We start from the raw sequence: 18516 nt of genomic DNA, 5'->3' as shown, positions 1-18516 counted from the left end.
TATTGGTTGGCCAGGGAAAGGTGATGTGTAAACATACACCTGCAGGAAGTGAGGGAACCAGCTGAGTGGATATATTGACAGAGGAACAGCCAGTGCAAAGGCCCTGAGGCTGGGGTGTGCGGCTGTGTTGAGGCTGGGGTGGAATAGTGGGTTCACAGGAGCAAGAGGGTGAAGTAGGAGGTGAGGCTGAGAGGTGATGACCAGGGCACAAATGATGTCCCAGCCTGTTGTGCATAGTTTGGCTTTTACACTGAAGAGCGAAAGGATATTTGTGAAAATATCCTTTTCATCTCTCTAGATCCTTTTTTTCTCAATGGAACAATGTGTGATAAAGAGAAGAGCCCAGGGAAGGTTTTAGAGATAGAGAAGAATCCTTTTGTTCACACTTCTGATAGGAGCTAAGGGGCTTCCTCACCTCCACGCTCATGAACCACCTTGTTTTCCAGCCTCTTTGTGCATCATCTTTCCTTCCTTACACAAAGCTTTACAAATGTGTTCAGGCCGATTTGCAAGGGGATTAGCTCCCTGGGCTGATTATCTGGGTAGGGAAATTCCTGCAGCTCTGAGATTCCTCTGCTAACTCAGTCTCCCGGTCTAGGCTCTGATCCTAGGTGTTTGGGTGACTCTCATACTGATACTTAACTTAGCCGTGATCATTACAGCTATAGCAAGGGTGAAATAGGAAAAGCATTTGTGACTGGGGTGGACAGAGCAGGAGCTGTGAGTGCAGGTAGGCACTGGTCTGGCCACTGGGCATCCAGTGGGGTGTGTGGGAGTTGAACTAGGTGACTGGTTAGAGCTATTCCTGCTTTAAATTTTTTTAACATTTGAATTAAGGCTCCTTGAGGGGGAGGGTGGAGGATAGGGAACAAGGGGTGGAGGGGCCCAGTGGTCTGTGATCGATGATTATAGGTATTTAGGTGGTGGGGTGCAGTGGTGACATATGCTTGAAGAGGTTTGAAGTTATTCTCCTAAATGATACGCGGTGTTGTAAACCAATGTGAACTCAATAAATAAGGGGTATGGGAAATAAATAAACAGAAGGATTTAATAATTTATTTAACCAGATTAAAAAAAAACCCATAAAATTGGCAACATCAAAGTCATGATAATATTCTCCCCCAGTATATTAAGTTTTCCATTGACATTAGTTTGATGGTGGTCCTCATTAAAGCTCTGTTGACTTTCCTGGGGAGACAACTAACACACCATTTTATTTTATTTTTTTTTGCATTTTTTTAAAATTTTATTTTTATATTCCCCATACAATTGCAACCCCCTTATTTTGACCCCAATCCCTCCCCTCCCCGCCCCCTACCCCTCATAGAGTGTCTCTGGTTCATAGTTGTTTGTTGATTATGATTTTCACTTTCTTATAGTTATTCATTTTCCTGGTCCCTTATTTAAGTTTTCTAGATTCCTGCTATGAGTGAGACCATCTGGTATTTTTCTTTTTCTTTCTGGCTTATTTCACTGAGCATGATCCCTTCCAGCGCCATCCATGTTGCTGCAAATTGCATGTGTTTATCTTTTTTGAATGCTGAGTAATATTCCATGGTGTATATGTACCACATCTTCTTGATCCAGTCATCTATTTTTGGGCATTTGGGTTGTTTCCAAAGCTTAGCTATTGTAAACAGTGCTGCTATAAACATAGGGGTGCAGGTGTTCTTTGGAATTGATGTTTCTGTGTCCTTTGGGTAAATACCTAGGAGTGGAATTGCTGGATCATATGGAAGCTCTATGTTTAGTAGGTCCAGAAATCTCCACATAGCTCTCCATAGTGGTTGGACCAGTTTGCACTCCCACTAACAGTGCAGGAGAGTTCCTTTTTCTCCACAACCTCACCAACATTTGTTGTTGCTAGTTTTTTTAGTATGTGCCATTCTCACTGGTGTAACACACCGTTTTAAAGTGGAGAAATTGATGTTATTTGCCATTGAATCTTCAGCACGTCGTGTGTGTAGAAAACAGAAAATGCTCTGGACTTGGCTGTAGAAAACCTGGTTTTGCCATTTGCAGCCATGTTTTCTTTAGCAAGTCACTTAGCTTTTCTAAACCTCAGTTGCTTTATCTGCAGAATGGGACAGTATTTAATGTAAGCTGCTCCAGAGGATTGTCAAGAGGGCCCCAAATGAGGTGGTTCAGGTAAAGAAGTTGTATCACACTGTGAGAGAACCACCTCTCACACAGCCCTGCTTTCTTCCAGCTGGTTACTGACACCCATTGCTTCATTGAACCCCCAAATAGTCCTGCAACAGAGGCTCAGATCACTTGGGAGATGCACTTAAGGTCAAATAGTTCAGTGATGCCTGATCTGGGTCAGCCTCTGTTGCCTCTTGCTTACCTCTATCACGAGGAGCATTGCACCACTCCCCTAGGTTTCTGTGTGTGCAAAGACAGAAGTTGCAGAATCTCACGATGCATGGACTTGCTTTGCAGATCCTGCACCGGTGACCTCCTTTGAATGTGAAATGGTCCCAAAAAAACCAACCTTGGTTCTCAAGTGGACCTGCCCGGATGGCATCAATGCTGGCTTCCAGCTGGAGATCAGCAGTGGGGCCTGGAGCAACGTGACCTCCCTGGATAACTGCTCCTTGGACAACGGCACTGAGTACAGGATGGAAGTCACATATTTGAACTTTTCTACCTCGTACAACATCAGCGTCACTGCCTTATCCTGTAACAAGGTGGCACCTCCTGCCCAAAACACCTGCCTCACTAGCATCACAGGTGGGCTCCGTGGGGAGGGGTGGCCAGGTGGCACGGTGGGCTACCCCCAGAGAGGCTGCATGTGTTCAAGTGTGTCCTGCAAATCTGGTTTTTTAAATTTCCTCTTAAGTATTTGTTCTTGGTGACGTAAGATTACTAACCAAATTCTATAGAGATGTACTCTAAAAAAGCAGAGTAAGATGGACTCATTTGGTACATTCTTAAAACGTCATTGGCTTTATAGGCTAATTCATTGCCATGCCATGTTGCAGGTAGTGAGTTCCCTTATTGTGTTACAAAAGAGATCCCATTTTTGTATATGAAAGGGGAGGAGAGTATAATGAAATCCATGTCCTGTCACTGCCCAGGTGAACACTGTCAGCTCTGGACCAGTCTTGTTTCATTGGCAGCACCTCTTCTTACTGGAAAACTTTGAGATGACTCCTACCCATTGTATAATTTTATTTGTAAATATTTCATTATGTATTGCTCCAAGATAGGGATTCCTTTTTCCTTTTTTTTTCAAGCATCACGGAATTATTATTACCATCACACTTAAAAAAAAATTTTTTTTAAAGATTTATTTATTTATTTATTTATACAAGAATCAGGGAACAGGCCAGATGCGCGGGAGGGTGAGAGGATTCACCAGAGACAGAGTGGGGAACAGAACAGGCAAACTGACGAAATAAACTGCTCAGGGGAGCAGCAGGCAAGACAGGAGAGGTCTGTGCACCATGTGGAACCCTCGCCAGCCCAGATCAAACCAGCGCTGCAGAGGCTTCGGACAGCTTCACAGCACGGCGCTCAACTGCCTGTGCCACCAGGGGAGTCCCCACACTTAAAAATTTTGCAACTTTTTTTTCATTATTAACAGCTATTAAGTCATGATTCTTATTTCATCAGCATCTGTATTAACAAGCCCCTCAGCTGTTTTGGGAGACAAGGGTCACTCACTGCACAGGGGGTCCGCCTAGTTATCTTTTTATGCCCATGTATATTTCCTTCTGTACTTGGGAAAAATTGCTCCTTAAATTTTTGCTTCTCTTTATCTGTCTTTTGCTTCCTGTATATCTTTGCCAAAGTTGTGTTTTAGATCAGCCCAGTTGGGTTGGTTTTGCTAGTGTTGTTGGTGTATATTACCCCAATTAAAAATAAATAAAAAATTAATTTAATTAAAAATTTTCCTAGGAGATGCATTAAAAAAAGTAAAAGGAGCAGCTGAAATTATTTAAAATACGTTTTATTTAACTCGGTATATTAAAAATATTATTTCAACATCTGTATAAAGTAAATTATTAATGAGATATTTCATATTCTTTTATCGTCCTAAGCCTTTGACATGCAGTCTCTATTGCACATGTGTAGCCATCTGATCTTGAACTGATCACGTTTCAAGCGCTCAGCTGCTATGCATGGCTGGTGGCCGCCATATCCGACAGCGTAAATTTGGATAATTGTATTGTGGTTCTCCCAGTCTCCTTGAGTCTTGGCTATAATAATGAAAACACTCAAACTGCACTGTGAGTGGAATTCATGCGGAGACAACATGTTCTGTTGTTAATTCTGAGAATGGCTCCACAAGCCTGGCTCAGAAAGGCGAGTGGCACGTTCTTGAAGGTCTCCCATGGAACGATCCTGTGTGAGCTTTCTGGTTTCTGGGAAGAGAGCTGGTGGGGTTTCTTTAGGTAGCATTTTAAAACAACTCCAGGAGACATCTGACTTAGCGTGCAGGACATGGAATAGAATACAGCCACTTCTCAGGCAAAGCGCGCACCCTGGATGTCCTCTTTGCTTGCCTCTGGGTATCCGCCGCATCATCATTTTCAGCTCCCCAAGCCCTCCTGGTGCTGAGTCCATGTGGTGGGCAGATGTTGGTGTCCAGTGCCAAGTCCCCGTCTTAGAGTCCGACTCTCACAGTCTCTCTCCTTGCTCTTCTTCTGCTTCAGTTCTCAGCATAAGAACTGACCCGTCTTAGGTGAGGTGGCGCCAGGGCAAGCTAGGAAAGGTGGGTTATATTCAATGGGCAAGGCAGCCTGGAGCCTGCCCCTGGCAACGTACTGGGCACAGATGGAGCAACAGTGAAAGAGCCTTGGGGTCTGCTCTCTCTGCTCCCCGCCAGCTCTCTTCCCTGGCCCTTGCTTCTGGACTGCTTTGGGAGAGCCCAGCACACAGATTCTAGAACAGGGGCAGCACTTCACGAGGGCACTGTAGCTATGACCTTCATAGTTTTATTCCTTCTTTGGTTTTACATGTTGGGTGATCATGTTTTGCTCTGTTTCAGACCCTCCTCCTCCATATGGCTCCCCTAATATTACATCTATCAGTCACTATTCAGTAAAGGTCAAGTTCAGCGGGTTTGAAGCCAGCCGTGGACCCCTCAAAGCCTATGCTGTCATTCTCACCACTGGGGAAGGTAAGGAAGATTGTTAGGGTTTAAACAACCAGTGTGTGAGGCTGTGACCCCGGTGAACTTTCTGTGCTCACTGAGGCCCATTGGTGATTCAAATACTTGTCTGTTTTACACTGTTGCCCAGGCTTTGACATTCAAAAGGGGGTAGGAAGTATTTGCCTGATGATTTAAAATACTTAACTTTTTGTAAGTATTTTAAGCTTTGCGGCCTTATACTCTCTGTTGCAACTATTCAGTTCTGTCATTCTAATGTGGAAGCAGCATTGGAGAGAAGTGATGATTGTGATCATTCCAATGTGATTCACGAAAACAGCTGGCTGGCTGGATTTGGCTGTGGGTATTGATGTACCACCTCTGTTGTAGCTTTTTCATCTCCTTGATATAGTGCAGGATCTTGTAGGTGGCAGAATATTAGTCTTAAGTGGCTTTGTCACACACAGATAAACAAACACACACACACATGCACACACTTGCACACTATCCTCAATGGATGACCTCTTGGAAGAAAAAACAATTTGCATTTGCTCGTGGTAACTTGCAAAGAGCAACCTCACAGCTGACAGAAGAGGTGGATGACAGACTGCTTTTCCTTAAAGGTCTCCTTGGCATCTTTGCAAGTAAGAAGGGAATGATCCAGGCCGCCTGTCAGCCACGTGTCAGTGGGACTAAGTGCCAGGCGTTTTAGGTGATTTTTTAAGTGAAATGTGAATAATGTAGTGTTGTCCCTGCCTAGTCTCTCAATTGCAATACTGCCTTTCAGAAGATGGAGATCACAAACACTCTCCAGAGGTGTGGGGATCCTGGAAGATAAGGAATTTTGGGGTGTCATAAGTCTGTGACAAAATTTCGAATGTGTTGTTGAATCCGCACCCACACCCTTGCTGTGTGTCTTTGTTTTGGGTCTGTTTCAAGCACTTAGTCATTTTGCTGTGAAGGTTTTCAGCAAATCCCAAGCTGAAGCCTTTGCTGAATGAGGCAGGCGATGCTGCATTGACCTGATGGCCAGTGAAGGATGAGAATGCTCACCCCACGTCGGATGGTCTGGGGAAGAATACACTCTGCCATGCAGGCCATGCGGCCCTGGGTCCCAGTCCTTATAGCTTTCTGTGCCTTTGTGGGCCCACTTGTAAATGGGTAGACGAACCTATGTGAGAAGATTATTGGAAAGAAGTGAGCTAATGTACATGGAGCTCGTAGAAGTTAGTGTCAGTCAGCCTGACACAGAGAGCCTTCCTGGGAGATGCTGCTGTCACCGTGGTCATCACCACCGTGTCCACGCATCATTGAGATGCTCAGGAGACCAGAAACCATCTGCCTATTTTCTTATAACTTTCCTTCTCTGTGCCTGCCCTAGCTCCACATGCCACTGCAGATGTTTTGAACTATACATATGAAGATTTCAAGAAGGGGACCTCGGACACGTATGTGACATACCTCATCACAACAGGCGACAAGAGACACTCCCAGGGCTTGTCTGAGGTATTGAGATACGAAGTGGATGTTGGGAACGAGTCCAAGACACATGGCTATTACAACGGGAGGCTGGAGCCTCTGGGCTCCTACCGGTAAGGCCTTCTGCCTCTTGCTCTCTGGGGGCTGAGCCTCCTGAGTGCAAAGCTCCACACGCCTGCGCGTTGGCCTCCTCTCACTGCTTCTTTTCCTCTTGTCATCCCACAGGGCTTGCGTGGCTGGCTTCACTAGTATTACCTTTAACCCTCGCAATGCCGGACTCATAGATGGAGCCCAGAGCTATGTGTCCTTCAGCCGCTATTCAGATGCCGTTTTCTTGCCCCAGGATCCAGGTAGAGAGAAAACAGAGGGGTTATCAATTCAGTGGGGTTTTGTTTCCTTTGAAGCTGGTGTCTGTACATCTGCCCTGAGGCCCCAGGAGGGTTGGAGGACCTGGTTTCTCCTCTCTGAGAGGTCACTGGGCCATCAGGACCCAGCTCAGCTTCCTCTTCTGAGACCCCTCAAACCCCACAGCCCAACCTTCTCAATCCCTCACAGTGTCAGTGGTACTTCCAATCTACAAAGACCCTTTACTCCATTTTTCTCATCCTTTGTGCGCCTACGTGCAGGCACCCAATGTGACTGTGGGATCAGCTGGAGCCACAGACATCCTCTTGTTCAATCCCCCTTTTAGAACCTAGGCTGCTAAGCCCCAGAGGGGTCAGCGTATTGTCCAGGGTGAGATTGTGGCCTAGAGGTAGGCCTGCCATTCTGATTTCAGGGTTCCTGTTAAGCAGCTTCAGGATCCTAAAAGGAGACAGCCCCTACCTTAGGGTCAGAGCCAAGTTGCCCGACTGGCTTGCTAGTTTGTCTAATTTCATACTTGGTAACTGTGGCTTCAGGAGAGCAGGTCAGGCAGCACCCATCTCCTTCCTCAATAAGCAGATGGGTTCTTAGTCCCCCGAGCATGGTACAGTGGGTACTTCTGCTCATACCTGGGTATCAGTCTCATGCAGTCAGAGGTGGTAGCACCTGTGGGGGACCTCTCATCTAGTGGTTTCCAGACTGCATGCTTCCCATGGCCCTGACCTCAGCTAGAGTGTATCTGCTAGGTTTTCTGTTTTATATGTTGGACTGCCTGAGTTTCCTTGAAGAAAGCTATTACTGGGGAAGAACCACCTGGTCATCACATGTGGCCCAGTTCCCAAAATTTGCAGCTGAGTCCCAAAGAAGAGCAATGACCATCTCAAGACTTTCCAGTTAGGGGTGAACGGGGGTGGGGGAGGAGCAGCGCACATGCGTGAGCACTTGGGGCTGGTGATTGATGAATTCCTCTCGAAGTACTTCCTGTTCGGGCTCTTCCCAGGCGTCATCTGTGGAGCAGTTTTTGGATGTATCTTTGGTGCCTTGGCTATCGTGTCTGTGGGAGGCTTCATCTTCTGGAGAAAGAAAAGGTGACTTGCTAATGTTAATGATAAAACCCCATTTAAAAAATTTTTTTTTAAAGATTTATTTATTTATGCATACAATAGCTGGGGTACAGGCCAGAGATGCAGGGGGTGAGAGGCTCCACCAGAGACAGAGTGGGTAACAGAACAGGCAGACTGACTGACATATACTGCTGAGGGGAACAGCAGGCGAGTCAGGAGAGGTCTGCTAAGCCATGTGGGTTGCTTCCTGGCCGGCCGGGGATAGAACTTGTGCTGTAGTGGCTGCAAATTGCTTCATAGTGTGGTGCTTAACCCCTTGTGTTACCAGGGAGGCACCTAAAACCCCATTTTTAAAAATTGAAGTACTTTTGGATTATATCCTTGTTTGTGCTTTGGAAGAACAGGATCACCCGCTTCGGGTATAGTCACCGTAGCTCACCCACCACTGAAGCACCATGGTCCCCGCCATGGTCCTTGGTGCCCCCACCCCCAGATGCCTCAGTTCTATGGTCAGCTCTCAAGGGTTGGAAAACCCTACTTTTCAAGGGCGCTTTTTATTATGGAAAATTTCACATGTTCGTGCATTTCACAAATAGTCCAGTGACTAACGAGCCTCGGTGTCCCCACCATCCACAGTCTTCACTGTCTGGTTAGTCCTATTTCATCTCCACCCCCGAACTGCAGGGCTTGCAGTCAGATCCCAGCCCTACATCAGGTCCCGGGTGAATACCTCAGTGTGGGGCAATGCTTCCAGAGGTGCCCTCTCCTTCACAAATCAGCCCTGGGGGTCAGGAGATTCAGGCCAGAGCTAGCTCAGTTGAACAAGACGCTCAGCCTTTTAATGTCCTCACCTATGGTGTGGGGATAACAGTGCTGCCCTTGTGATGCCAAAGAGCATTAAGAAAGCACTTCACATGGTGTGTTGTATCTCCTCTGTTGTTATTTCATCTGAACACCTTTGGAGGGAGCTCAAAAATAAAAACAACAGCTTCTTTTTGAGCTTACTGAGTACCTGAGCTGTGCTTGCCATGAATCATCTCACTCAGGAGGCTCTTCCGTAAAATGGGATGGCGAAGCTGTGTGCAGGCAGTGTGGAAATGGACTTCGACTTGGGTTTTGCACCTCCCTGCACCACCCCATGTCCGGCCTTGTGGCTTGTGAATCCTATGCATTCACTGGGACTCATGCTCTGTGATCAGGGCCTCCCTCCCCTCCCCCCAGGATCCATCCTGGCTTGGGGTTCCCCACAAAGACCATGCCTGGTGCTTCTGCCACCACCTTGCCCTCTTCACCTGAAAGGTGATGCTCTTATGCCAGTTTTTTGCATTAGATTCTATTTTTATTTATGTTTTGCAGCGGAGGGGTTGGTAGCAGAATCAGACAGCTTTATTACCTCTTGTTAAAGTAATACATGTTGATGACCAAAAATTGCAGAAAAGATGAGCCAAGAAAATGGTTAATTCCCTACACAAAACCACTGTTAATGTTGATGTGATTACCAAGCTCAGGAATACACACACTCAGATAGAATCATGTACTCCTTTCTGGGTCTCCCTGGTGGCGCAGCAGTTGAATGCTGGGTTGTGAAGCTGCCCGCAGCCTCTGCAATGCCGGTTCGATCCCCGGCCACCGGCAAGGGTCCCACATGTTGCGCAGACCTCTCCTGCCGCCCGCTGCTCCCCTCAGCAGTGTATTTAGTCGATCTGCCTGTTCTGTTCCCCGCTCTGGCTCCTGGTGAATTCTCTCGCCCTCCCGCACTTCTGACTGTACCCAGTGCTTGTATAAATAAATAAATAAATCTTAAAAAAAAAAATCATGTACCCCTTTCCTAACCTGCTTTAATGTACTCGAGATATTGTGGACAACTTCATTTATTCTTCATTTTAAGAAGTAATTTAAGGGCCTCCCCTGGTGGCACAGTGGTTGAGCGCTGGGCTGCGAGGCTGCCCGCAGCCTCTGCAGCGCTGGTTCGATCCCTGGCAACCAGCAAGGGTCCCACATGGCGTGCAGACCTCTCCTGTCTCACCCTCTGCTCCCCTCAGCAGTGTATTTCGGTCCATCTGCCTGTTCTGTTCCCCTCTCTGGCTCTGGTGAATTCTCTCACCCTCCCCCGCTTCTGACCGTACCCAGTGCTTGTATAAATAAATAAATCTTAAAAAAAAAAGTAATTTAAGACTTACAGTATGCAACTGTATAGAAATGATTCAATCGAAACATTTAGAGGTTTTGGCTAACGATGGAGGAGAGCACCAAATGCCCTACCACTCTGCCATACGTATTTTCTGGTTTGTTCCATTAGTTTATCAAGAAAGGTTTTATCATTTAAAAAACTGTGAGATAAGAAGTCAACTTTACAATAAGGTAACGCTGCTGATCTGTGTACACCCCAGGAAATTCTTCAAAGTTGCTTGAATACCATTCTTCTATATAGAAATTTGCTGTATAGAACAGAAGAATCATATTCAAACAACTTTTAAGAATTTCTTTAGATGTTATAAAAGAGCAGCCTTGCAGATTTGTAATCAGTGTTTTCTGTGTCGACATTAAACTTAGGAATAGTGACTTAGTGTCAACACTGAACTGAAAATGCCCCAGGGAAAAGGATTTTGTTTTTTGTTTTTTGTTTTGTTTTGTTTTTTTTTTTGATACACAAAAGGGGCAAAGCAAAGAATTACTATTTTTTTGTCTAATGGGCCTTTTTTCTTTCAAAACAGGAAAGATGCAAAGAACAATGAATTGTCCTTTTCTCAAATCAAGTAAGTGTCTGGAGTCTTGTGCGCGATTGTAAGATATTTAACACCCCTCCTCCTCACCAGTCCGCTCAGTGACTATATGGAGAAGTTTTTGATGGAACTTGCTGTCATTTTCCTAACTGACATGTTGGGCCATGATCATCCAGAGGTTTTGCTAGGTTTGTTATTCTGCAAGGCATGTGAGTCTGTGTTGTCTCCTGGCTTGCTTCTTGCCCTGTCCTCCTGTGGTAAGTACACCACAATCACCCACAATCTGCCACCAGTTGTTCCAAAAATACCTATTTTGAGATATAAGACAGCAAGATCTAGGAGAGAAATGCTGAAGTCTCAATGCCAGTCAAATTTCCTTGTTCGTGTTCATGTTTCAGCATTCAGTGTTGTGTAAACACAATATACCCTCTTACACACACACACACATACACATGCACACATTATACTGTGGTTTTTGTTCTTTTGGGGAGATAGTTATTGTCATCTGGGGATGATTGAGCCAGTTTTCTAATTGCTTATTTTTTCTTTCCCTTTCTATGATGAAGACCTAAAAAGTGAGTAACTTCTTTCCTTTTTCACTAATTTGTATTCTTCTAATTTTGAGTCTGAACCGTCATAAAGGTAAAAGATCTAAATATGTTATTTCATTTTTTCAGATCCAAGTTAATCAAAGTGGAGAATTTTGAGGCCTACTTTAAGAAACAGCAAGCTGACTCCAACTGTGGGTTCGCAGAAGAATATGAGGTACGTCACCTGGTCTCGAATTGCTTTAGGATTTTCCAGAAAGCTGGAAAACTGCCCATCTTTTGTTTTATGGTGATGCTGGGGTGGGGGAGGCAGCCCTCTTAGAGGGGAGAGAGATGCTTCAGCCTGTTCCCCGGGGGCCCATAGCCGCTGCTGACGGGGGGACTCGCCGTGTCTCCACTGACCTTGCTGCTGGTGAAGATTATGCAGCGAGACGTGGACACTGGGAAGGCGAGAGATGGTTCTTAACTAGAGTGATTAGGAAGCTGATTTGAGCTAAAAAGAACCTAGGTGGGGTGTTTAGGGGACTGGGGCATGATGAATATGTGATTGTGGGTGAGTATATCTTGAGGGTTATGTGAAGTCCTGTGGTTTCCCCCTAGAATGGCTGTGAACTCACCCCCCTCACCTGCTGTAGCCTCTCTGCCTGCATTGTATTAAAATCCTATCTCCCCTCGTATTAGTTTCCTAATAACAAATGGCTTAAACAGCAAACGTTTATTTTCTCACAGTTCTAGAGGGCAGACTAAATCCAAAATCAAGGTATATGGGGTAGTGCTCCCTGCAAAGCCTCTGGAGGGAGAATCCTCCCTGCCTTTTCAGATTCGGGAGGCCCAGGCTATCCTCTGGCTGCGTGGCTGGAGTCTCTGCCTGTTTGCTCTCCTGCCTGCACCTCTCCTCCAGGCATCTTGTTAATGGAGTGAGGCCCATGTGGCTCCTCCAGCCTAATCTCAGCATTCTTTGTTATATCTGCACAGAACCTTTTTTCAAATAAATAAGCTCATATCCACAAGTTGGCAGCATTAGGATATGGACATGTCTTTTGAGGGGACCACCATTCAGCCTGCCGTACGACTCAGAGCCCAGCACAGGCTCACAGCCCTTAGTGGGCTTGAATTCTGTGTCTCAGCACTGCCCTGCCCAAGGCTTTTTGCCTGTTACTTGTACTCAGCACTGACTTCTACCTTGTAGCTTTTGTTGTTTCCATGTTATGACCACCTCCCTCCCAGGTGGTAAACTCCTTGAAGACGAGATGGTCCTTTGTCTTTTAACCTCAGTGTTAGTTTCCTTGCCTCTCATATCACCACAGAAAATTATTCTCTCGCAGTTCAGCCAAATCAAGGTGTTGGGCAGGGCATGCTCCCTCCAGAGCCTCCTGGGGAAGATCCCTTCTTGCCTCCTCCAGCTTCTGGAGGCCCCAGTGCTGCCTTCATCCCCCGCTGTCATCCCTTGTGCGTCCATGTCTCTGTCTCTTCTTCTGGTGAGGACATCTGTCATTGGATTAAGAACCTGCCCTACCCAGTGTAACCTCATCCTGACTTGATTACATCTGCAGAGACTGTAGCTCTCAGTAAGATTGCTCTTGCAGGTACTGGGGCTTAGGATTTGAATATGAGTTATTTGGGGGGGAACACACAATCTAACTCATAACATCCCTGCATCCCCACTCTGTTCTGTCATTCTCTATGCTTAGTATAAACAATATTTGAACATGCAATAAATGATCAACACATTTGTTTCCAGGATCTTAAGCTTGTTGGAATTGGGCAACCAAAATATACTGCTGAGCTGGCTGAGAATAGAGGAAAGAATCGCTATAATAATGTTCTGCCCTGTAAGTCTTTTTATCCACATTGTATTTTGCTTTTCTTCTGTCACTAGCATTTACGCAGCTTTTGGAGGAGGAAAGTCAGGGATTCTACAAACCCACTTCATGAGTCACCTCATGTGCTAGCCCAGTGTAGAGGCATATTCCATTGGATTTGGCCCTCACTGCATGAAATAGGGGGTAGAATGTTCATTTTGCTGATGAGGAAAATGAGGCATTGAGCAGCTAGGTGATTTATCCAGGGTCACTTGGGCCTGCAGGAACAGGTTAGTCTGTGCTCCAAACCCCTCTCTCACAGTCTCTCATGTCGGTTAGATTCTGGAATGAACAAAAGGAGGACTCTTCTCTGGTTGACTGAGTGCATTCCACAGCTAAATACCAATTATATTTGGTTTGTTCCCTCTGCTAAGAATGAGCAGTGTCTATACTCTCAAGGGACAGAGACACAACAATTGAGTTAACAATGAGGAAGGAGTTAAAAATGAAGATGAAATGTAAGCCCTTCTCCCTGGAAAGTTTTTTGTGGGCTCTCTTTGGGGTAAGAACTGTCAGCAGATCGGAGCTGTGTTCTGATTTAGCAGGAGTGTGTAGGCTCTGCTGATAATTTTGATAGCAGGATGTTTAAAGACTGTTCTAATTTTAATTTTTTTAAATTTTTTTATATTAACATTTATTATTTTTTACATTTTTTAGACAATATTTGCTTCTCCCCACCCCTCAGATTGCGTTCTCATAGAATTTCCTTCCCCAAGGCACCCGTGCACCATCTAATTTTAATTTTTTTATTTGAAACTCTGTTTTCCTTTCCTGGCCTAAAATACTAACTTCTGTTTAGATTCAGGATTTCCTAGCTCCTGTGTGCATTTCTTCCTTTCCCTTTGGAATTGAGAGTGGACTTTGTTCTGAGAGACTTGCTTTTCATACTGGAGGGGTACAGCTGGGGCTGGGGGTCCTGTCTCAGCACTGCCCTTCTAGCATTAACTGGGGGTTGTGGGTCTGTGACTGTGGAGATTTTCAAATCCAGAGTTTGGGATTTTTTTATTGGGAAGATTTTAAGCTAAAATTCCCATTGGTTACTGGGTTTAGAATTGGTGCATCATTTTATCTAGGGGAGGGTTAAATAGCGTGTAGTCAGAGACAGGGAAAAGGATGGTGCTGCTTAAAGCTCAGCCTGACACCTGACAGCCTAAGGTGGTTGTTTCATTTCTTGAGTTGGAACAGTTTGTGTGTTTTTGAGATCACAGTGTTTAGAAAACATGAGAATTTTGTGCTTTATATCTTTCCACTCATAGGAGTTTGATAATTTTGTTACTTTTGAATTCAGTACCGTATTTTTAGAACATTTTGGTGACTCTAGAGAAAGTGTGAGAGGGGAACACTAGATTTCAATTCTGATTGCCATTTGCTGAAGAAACCTCTTAACCTCCACCTTCTCCTTCCTCATCTGTAAACTGGGCAGACAAGCTTGCAGGGTGGTTTTGAGGAGTAAATTAAGTGAATTCGCATGTTCCCAGTGCACGGTGGACAAGCAGAGAAGCTCATAGCTGTAGGTTTGTTTTGCCTGCAAAGACAGTCAGGTGTGGGTAAGCATTGGGCCAGGGTGCTGGGCTGCCTGGGTTCAGACCCCTGCATGGCCACTTACTAGCTCTGCTGGCACAATCACACAACTTTTCTGCGTCCCAGTTACAGAGGGTGGCTGCGAGGAGAGAGGGTCATTGATATAAAAAGCTTCAAGGTGTGACAGAAGCCTTGATGTTGCTATTTTATACTTTTTTTCCCCCTTGCTAATAAGGACCTTTCCTCTTTTAATGTCACAGATGATATTTCCCGTGTCAAACTTTCAGTTCAGACTCATTCAACAGATGACTACATCAATGCCAATTACATGCCGGTAAGTGGGGAGATGCCTCCTCTCTGGCTTGTTCTGATCACGTCTTCAGAGCCCTTCTTCCTGTGTCCTTGACAATGGCTATCTGTTGTCTCCCACTTTTAGGGTTACCATTCCAGGAAAGATTTTATTGCCACACAGGGACCTTTACCCAACACTTTGAAAGATTTTTGGCGTATGGTCTGGGAAAAAAATGTATATGCCATTGTTATGTTGACTAAATGCGTTGAACAGGGACGGGTAAGTATATATTTTTTTAATTTTAAAAATAAGTTTAATGAATGTATTTTGATTGTAATGGAAGGGAGGGTTTCTTAGAAACCACTTGTCTTTTTTTTTTTCCCACTGAAAAGGTGCTTTCCCAAACATTAGCACCTCTATTCTTAGAAGCTTGTTTTCTTTTTCTCCTCTAAGAAAAATGTCTTCAAAACAGCTATCTTAAATGTTGATGTTTTCTATTCCTGAGTCCACTGTGGTTGGAGTTAGTAGCTGGCAGGGCCTGGGTGATTGCTGGGCAGAGGAGTTCATGACACAGCTCGGCCCTTCACCAGCCTTGTGCTCGGGTGCATGTCCAGCATGTCTATAAGCCCCCAATTCTTTGTCTGTGAAGTGGGGGATTCGACCAACTCAGTGCGCCTAAAACTGAGTTTTTATCACTGGAATCCCTAATGCCAAATTGCAGGCTTATCCCCAGATAAATCTCAGCAATTCCCTTTCCCCTATGGTAGCCTGAGATCCCCCAAATGCTTCTAGCAAAGCTAAGATTTCTTCTGCTAATAAAATCCCATATTTCCATAAATTCACCTGAGAAGAGCTGCAGAGCACATGCTAATTTCAGAATTCCATGCCTGAGGAATAGGACCTCATATTGCTCCTTGAATTTTTCCATGTAGGCACATTACTTGAAGAATAATGGGAGTTGAGTCCCTAAGGCCAATGGTTCTCAAACTCTCATGTGCCTCAGAAGCACCTGGACAGTGGTTTCACCTCCAGAATTAATCCTGACAGTTCGCAGCAGGGGCTGCTGCTTCTGCTCCTCCAGGGTGCCTGCTCTGTGCCTGATGATAATAGAAACTCTCTCTCTCTCTTTTTTTAATGTTCATTATTTCACTTTAATTTAGCAGTTGTTTATCCAGCTCCATGTACATGTAAGGTCCTGTGCTAGGGGTTGGGGAAAGGTAACAAAGAGCAGTAAGTTATGGTTCCCAGCTTCACGTTTCTCGTGACATAGAAGGTTGGGTTCCGCACCCCTTTTTTGCATCAGGAGGCAATCTATTTATTATACAAAGGAAAGAACAATGCAACATTTTTGGAAACCAAATAAATTTTATGGTGCTGCTGAGCCCAGGGCTTCACACATGGAACATTTTCATAAATATCTGCTGGGCAAATGAAACTGACATAACTAAATTAATGGAGAACAGGACGGTGAATTTAGAGGGGCCCTTGTTTATTGTAAGCCAGGAGAGGAATGGGTGTTGCTGACCGACCGCTGGATGAAATGGGAAGGGAGCCAATGTGTTTTTTCTTGCAGATTCTCCTCGTATGTTATTCCTGTTTTGTAATAACCTTGCTAGTGTTATCTTACAGTCGGGGAAGCTGAAGTTCATAGAGTTTCAGAATTTGCCCACAAGGTAACAACAATGCTCCATTTAGGAAGAGGCTGAGCTGGGCACCAGCTCTACATCAGTGTGGGTCCTGGTCCTCTGTTCTTGAAGCAGTGGTCTAGAAGCCTATGCCATTGAAAACAAATACAGGTCCCTGGGCCAGTCTGGAATGGGGGTCACAGGTATATATTTTGATAGCAGCATAGACTTTGCAGGCGTAGTGGATAATTGATCAGATTTGGAAACCACCTGCAGTGGACACACATCAGGAAGGGTGTGTGTGTGTGTGTGTGTGTGTGTGAAGTTATTTGCAGTTATTTGCCATGTGCTTTTTATTTCTGTTCATATCTGCCCACTGACTTTATAAAAATCAAGGAGTCCAGAATGACTGACTTTGAGCCTCTTTATTGATATCTGTATTTGTCTTGCTGTTAGTGTGTATCAAGTTTTTTCAGTGAACAGTGTGGATGGGCTCCGGTGGGCACTGGAGGGAGCGGGGTGGGCCCTGTGACTTGGGGAAGAACCAACTGTTGCTCAGATCTGAATCAGTTTTTATGCAGAATTGGGGATCTGTGTAGTTTAGATCATCTGATTGTTTTTAAAGAGAAGTCAGAAATCTGGATTTTTATGGGAAGGCTCCCAAAATGAATGGAGTTGGCATCAATTACAAATTAAAAAAAAAAAATTAAGGGTCAAACCGGAACCAACTAGGTAGGGGGCTGGCTTAGCGTCTGGTGCCAATTTTCAGTATCCAGTGTCCCTTGGGAGGTTTTAGTGATGGCACATGCCACAGTCTGAGGCTTTGTATAAAAGTTCATTTTTATTCTAGACCAAATGTGAGGAATACTGGCCCTCCAAGAAGGCTCAGGACTATGGGGACATAATTGTGGCAAATACTTCAGAAATTGTTCTTCCGGAGTGGACCATCAGAGACTTCACGGTGAAAAATGTAAGTGAGAGGTGAAGAGAGACGGGTCTCCTGTAGTAATGCATTAACTTCGGGATGAAATTTTTTTTTTTTTTTTTTAAAGAGGCACGTATTTTATTTATTTATTTATTTATTTGTTTGTTTATACATGCACTGGGTACAGTCAGAAGTGCGGGAGGGTGAGAGAATTCACCAGAGCCAGAGCGGGGAGCAGAGCAGGCAGAAGGACCGAAGTACACTGCTGAGGGGAGCAGCGGGCGGCAGGAGAGGTCTGCGCACCATGTGGGACCCTCCTCCGGTGGCCGGGGAGCAGCTGGGGATTGAACCAGCGCCGTGGAGGTCGTGGGGAGCTTCGCAACCCAGCGCTCAACCGCTGCGCCACCGGGGAGGCCCCGGGATGATATTTTTTGGGTTGCTATTAACCCCAATATTTCTTTGCATCCTTACAGAATAAACAATCCACGTCTACATGTACTTCTAGCAGGCTTTAGCTTTACTTTACTTTAGCTTTACTTTCTTAAGCAGGATTTCAGTTGTTAATCTTGAATAAAATGAATCTTCAGAGTGTTACTCAACACTGGCATCTCCTCCCTTCCTTGCCCTTCCAGGCGAATTTCTCACAGAGTTTTTATTACCAACTAAAGTCCTTTTGGATAGTCGGGTGGGAATAGGGCAGCAGGGGTGGCCATTTGCCGTTGGGAGCAGTTTATGGTGACAGTTATAGTAATAGGATTCCAGGGCATTTATACATGATCCTCCTTTTCCCAAAAGTTATGAAAACAAATCTTATTAAATCATGTAGGTGTTCTGGGAATCAGTTTGTCCGCCTCCTTTTTTAAAAGGTTGTTTAAAAGTAGAAGCAGTGTTAAGAAGCCACACTGCTGTCTCTCCATGGGTGTGAATAGGTATAACCCTTTGCAGCATATATCAAAGGCATAAGAATCTCTAACTCCTCAAGCTGGTAGTTCCAAGCTTGATAATCTGTGTTAAAT

At 45.0% G+C, this 18516-nt stretch overlaps 1 protein-coding gene across 1 annotated transcript in view; it reads left to right on the top strand.

The window, feature by feature from the left end:
* Nucleotides 1-18516, top strand: part of PTPRJ (protein tyrosine phosphatase receptor type J) — a gene marked incomplete at both ends in the record, with an annotated part of 138584 nt that overhangs the window by 115986 nt on the left and 4082 nt on the right. Inside the window, 11 exons of the mRNA XM_084234964.1 lie at nucleotides 2443-2733; nucleotides 4997-5128; nucleotides 6480-6690; nucleotides 6803-6927; nucleotides 7941-8028; nucleotides 10719-10760; nucleotides 11405-11492; nucleotides 13017-13107; nucleotides 14919-14992; nucleotides 15095-15229; nucleotides 17426-17545. Of these exons, the coding sequence (XP_084091090.1) occupies nucleotides 2443-2733; nucleotides 4997-5128; nucleotides 6480-6690; nucleotides 6803-6927; nucleotides 7941-8028; nucleotides 10719-10760; nucleotides 11405-11492; nucleotides 13017-13107; nucleotides 14919-14992; nucleotides 15095-15229; nucleotides 17426-17545 (1397 nt within the window). The remainder of the gene's footprint in view (nucleotides 1-2442; nucleotides 2734-4996; nucleotides 5129-6479; nucleotides 6691-6802; nucleotides 6928-7940; nucleotides 8029-10718; nucleotides 10761-11404; nucleotides 11493-13016; nucleotides 13108-14918; nucleotides 14993-15094; nucleotides 15230-17425; nucleotides 17546-18516) is intronic.

Source organism: Talpa europaea (genome assembly GCF_964194135.1).
Source record: "Talpa europaea genome assembly, chromosome: 1".
NCBI lineage: Eukaryota > Metazoa > Chordata > Mammalia > Eulipotyphla > Talpidae > Talpa > Talpa europaea.
This window is presented reverse-complemented; position numbering and strand designations above follow the sequence as displayed.